The sequence below is a fragment of the Tupaia chinensis genome, unplaced genomic scaffold (genome assembly GCF_000334495.1).
Source record: "Tupaia chinensis unplaced genomic scaffold, TupChi_1.0 Scaffold000047_1, whole genome shotgun sequence".
NCBI lineage: Eukaryota > Metazoa > Chordata > Mammalia > Scandentia > Tupaiidae > Tupaia > Tupaia belangeri.
Genome location: NW_006159505.1, coordinates 6,304,381 through 6,308,412, shown reverse-complemented (window position 1 = coordinate 6,308,412; position 4,032 = coordinate 6,304,381). Strand labels below are relative to the sequence as shown.

Below are 4,032 nucleotides of genomic sequence, written 5' to 3'. Positions count from 1 at the left end.
TCCCAGCCTGTGGCAGCATCCCACAGGGCCTACCCTGCTCTGGACTCCCTGCCCCCTGGATCCTCCCATCTCTGCCCTTGAGTGGCTGCAGGCCAGGAGGGGGAAGGAATGGAAGGATAGGTTTCCAGCTCCCAGAACCGGCAGGGGTGGGCGCCTGCATGTCCCCCACGCGTGTGAGACATCTGCTCCCCCTCTCCTCCACCCAAAGAGGGAATGTGAAGGGGTCCAGATGGGAGATGGGAGAAGCCAGCCATCTCCTCCGGCCCCCAGCGCAGAAGGAAGACATCCATCATCCGGGCTGAGCTTGGCCTCTTCCCTCCCCTGGGAAATTTTTAGCCCCAAGACCCCTGACCCGAGAGGGAGGAGGAAAGGAGGCCCACCCGGGATCCTGGGGCCTAACCCAGCTCTGACTGCGCCTTCAGGTCTAAACTCTGGGAGGGCTGGGGCTGGGAGCCTTCAGCTGACAGAGTCTTCAGCTGACAGTGCCCCAGCTCCACCTCCCTCCTGAATGGCCTTTGGCACTGTCCCATGCTCCAGGGGCCATGTACCCTTCTTGAAGTGGCCATTTCCTCCAGGTGGGAGAGCTGTGGGTGGCAGGGCTGCCACAGAGGCCTGGCTGCAGGCATCTCTATCCTGTGGCTCGGGCTGTCAGTGAAGACTTGTCAGCTAGCTCATCCCTCCCGCCCACAGAACCTGGCATTCAGAGGTACACCAGGAGCAGACTGCCCAGAGAGGCTCCTGCCTCAGATGGTCTCTGCCCTCCTGCCCCTTAGCTTGACCAGAGAAGCAAAGGAGGCACCAATGGGTCAGGCAGGGGCTCCAGGGCTGGTCCCATCAGAGGCAGTGGCTGACACTGAGGAAGCCCAGGCAGTCTGCTGGAGGCCTGGAGTAGGGTTGAGAAGGGCAAATGCAACAGCACTGAGTCTGTAGGGTTCTGGCACCTTCCGGATTAGGAAGAAGTAGGAATGCCAGACACAGGGATAGTGAGTCAGGCTAGATTGGGCCGGGCCTGGTATGGGTGGCTAGGGATGTGGACTTTGCCTACACCTGGAAAATGGAGTTGTGGCCCTCATGGAGAATGCATTGTGTGTGCTGGGTAGAGCAAGGTCTTTTTTTCAGTCAAGGAAGGAGCCTGGGCATGGGGACAGCTGAGGGGGAAGCCATTATTCACAGGGAGTATGGCAGGACTTCTGCCATCTGGTGTGGGTACCCATGTCTGGCCCCAGCAAAGGTGGGCACACATAGATGCCCTCAGAGCTGAGGTTGCGGAAGTTGAAAATACTGAATCCAAGGTCCCTGAGGGCATTCTGATCCCTTTTGCTTTGCACTGGGTGATGGACTTTTCCCTGGCCCTTTCTCTCTCCCCACGACTCCTCAAATGACTAAACGGTACAGGAGTGAGCCCTGCTCTTGGGAGAATGCTGAAGCCCTCAGGGGACAGGTTCCCTCAACATCACCGGAAGTCCCTAACAGAGGCACAATCAGCCTTGTGAAAACACCATGCCCTTGCCACTAGGGGACAAGGACATGCTAATGACACCTTGGCTGGGTAACCATGGAGCAGAGAAAGCACCCAGCACCCCAGGGGGAGGAACTGCAGAGCAGCCTGGCCTGCTCTGGAGTGCCGGACCAACATCTGGGTAGGGGCTTCCCAGGCCACATAGCCCCTGCCTGCGCTTGGGGACTTCTCTCCCACCCTGGGCAGGAAAATCCCTGGTTCCTTAGTCACCTTGTGAAATGAGAACCCAACCCTGCTCAGGTCTCAGTTTCATTCAGAAAGGTTGACGTCTTGTCATGCTCTCCCTCTGCACACATTTGAGGGCAGGGGCATCCTCAGGGCGTGCCAGGCTCTGAGGGGCTTGGGGAGTCTCTGACTGTCTCACTAGCTGAAGCTCCTGACAGCCCAGGCACAGGTGCAGTCGCGCCTCCCCTGGGATCTGCACCAAGACACCCGAGGATCAGCTGCATCCACCGCAGGCAGACTTGGCCATGCCCTGCCCCCTGCTCCTGGGGATCTGTGGCATTTGCGACAGCTGAGAGGGGGTGGCCAAGGATGGAGCTGAGGAGGAAGGCGGGGGTGCCCTTCTATGGGCATGAAGTAGTGGCAGGAGCAGAGTCCAGGCTGACTGGCTGACGTGAGAGGCCCTTTCTGAACCAGGACACAGCTGTCGCCTGATGGTCGCACTACATGCACCCAGGAAGGGCGTGGAGGTCCTCACGGGTACACAGCCTGGGCAGGCTGATCCTCCTCAGCTACTTACACTGCGTGACCCCTCTGGCCAGGGGACAGGCCCATGGAACCCCTCTGAGGACCCAGCAGGCACACACATCCTGAGCCAGACCCCAGCCAGCCCTGGCTCCTTTTAGCTTTCAACTCCATTCCTGGCATTTGGGGTCTCCTTGGCACCCACTCACACCAAGGCCCGAATAGGACCGGCAGTGGGAAGGCTGGTGTGAAGTCCACCCTCCACCTCCTTCACCCTCACACACTCCGTGGGCAGCGATGCCCAGCATCCCATTATTACTGATAAGGGCAGCAGCACAGGGTCCCAGGTCACTGCCATCAGCCACCAGCACAAGAGCCAAGGCCGGAGTCTGCCCCATAAGATGGCTGTGACACTGCAGAGACTCCGCGGCGGCTGCTCAGGCTGAGGACCTGGCCTCTCCTCTCACCTCCAGGTGTGGCTCTGGCATGTCCTCTTCCTGTGACCCACCCCCTAGATCTCTCCCTCTGCGCACAGAGGCAGCAGGCCCCATAGTCCTGTTCCTGGGCCTCCATCCCCACCACTGTTTCCCATCCTTTGGCCATCAAACATCCTCTCTGTCCCCGAACTCCTTGACTGTCTCCAATAAGTCAGGTCCTTGTGGTGTGGCTGGACTTTGAGGCCTGCCAACAGAAAGCTCTCTCCTCCATAGAGACACTGAGTGCCGGGCTCTGGACCCACCTACTGAGCCCAGAACAAGACAGGATGCTCAGTGGCTCCCTGGCACAGCCAGCTCCCAAGGGGGCCTTCTGGGTTCCTCTGCCCAGCTCTGGCTGTAGCAGAATAGGTCCCCTTTTGTTGGTAATCCCTAAACATCCTTGGTCCATGATCTCCTGTTGCCCCTACCACCAGCTAACAGCACGATGTGACGCTCAGAACAGGCTTCTGCCAGCATCCTGAGCCTCCTTCCTCTCCACAGAATGATGGCAGCTTTGGGGAGGAGGCCTTGCCTGGGAGGCCTAGCTGGGCCTCAAGTGCAGTTCCAAGGGTCTCAAAGCAGGGCAGCCCTCTTGGATAAACCTGCGGGGGCTATCTGAGGGCCTGGCCCAGGGCCCGCCCCAGCCTCACTCCCCTTCCTCCACCCCTCTCAGCTCTGGCCTGCCTGCTCAAGGCTAGACTTCTCCCCTCCACTGTCCGAGCTGTGCCTAGGGTCCCCTAGCATCCAGTATCCACCTTCCTTGTCTTGGGTTAGGATTCCACGAGCTCATGAGAGAAAGCCTTGCTACCACCACCATGAGACCAGGCTGCAGAGGCAGAGGGAAGAGACATCCAGCCTCGAGTGAGAAGGGGGTCCCACGAAGAACCCCGCCGTCACCTGCCGGTTTCTGAGTGTTCCCTCTGGGCAGCTGACCTCTGGAAGAAGCGTTGCCCTCTGCACAATGTGAGGACTCCGCACAAGCACCCTCATTGCCCACAGGCCCTTACCCTGCACGTTCTCCCACCAGCAGCTCATCTTGCTCCTCAGAGCCCAGGTCGCTCGGAGCCTCCGCCATCAGCTCGAGCCTGGGTCCTGCAGGCTGCTGGCTCGATTTGAGTGTGGGTGTGCGTGCTATGGCTCTCAGTGCTTCCTTGGGCGAGTGACGGGCCCCAGAGCCCCCACCCCCAGCCGGGTTTCACTTCCCTCTTCCGGCTGCAGGTTGAGGTTTGGAACCTATTGGGGCTTGGGTTGGGGTGTTGTTTTTTAATCTGTTGCTGCAAGAGGAGAGGAAAGAAAAAAAAAAAAAAAAAACCCTAAACCACACTCAGGAAGCGTTAAGCAAGTTGCGGG

At 59.3% G+C, this 4,032-nt stretch overlaps 1 protein-coding gene across 2 annotated transcripts in view; it reads right to left on the bottom strand.

Moving 5' to 3' along the window:
- Positions 1–3,858, bottom strand: part of LSP1 (lymphocyte specific protein 1) — a 43,707-nt gene extending 39,849 nt beyond the window's left edge. Inside the window, exon 1 of one of the 2 annotated variants that reach the window (XM_027774357.1) lies at positions 3,690–3,858. In XM_027774357.1, the coding sequence (XP_027630158.1) occupies positions 3,690–3,757 (68 nt within the window). In that variant the 5' untranslated portion in view covers positions 3,758–3,858. The remainder of the gene's footprint in view (positions 1–3,689) is intronic. The other variant, XM_006141055.3, reaches the window with a different exon arrangement.
- Between the last annotated feature and the right edge of the window lie 174 nt (positions 3,859–4,032).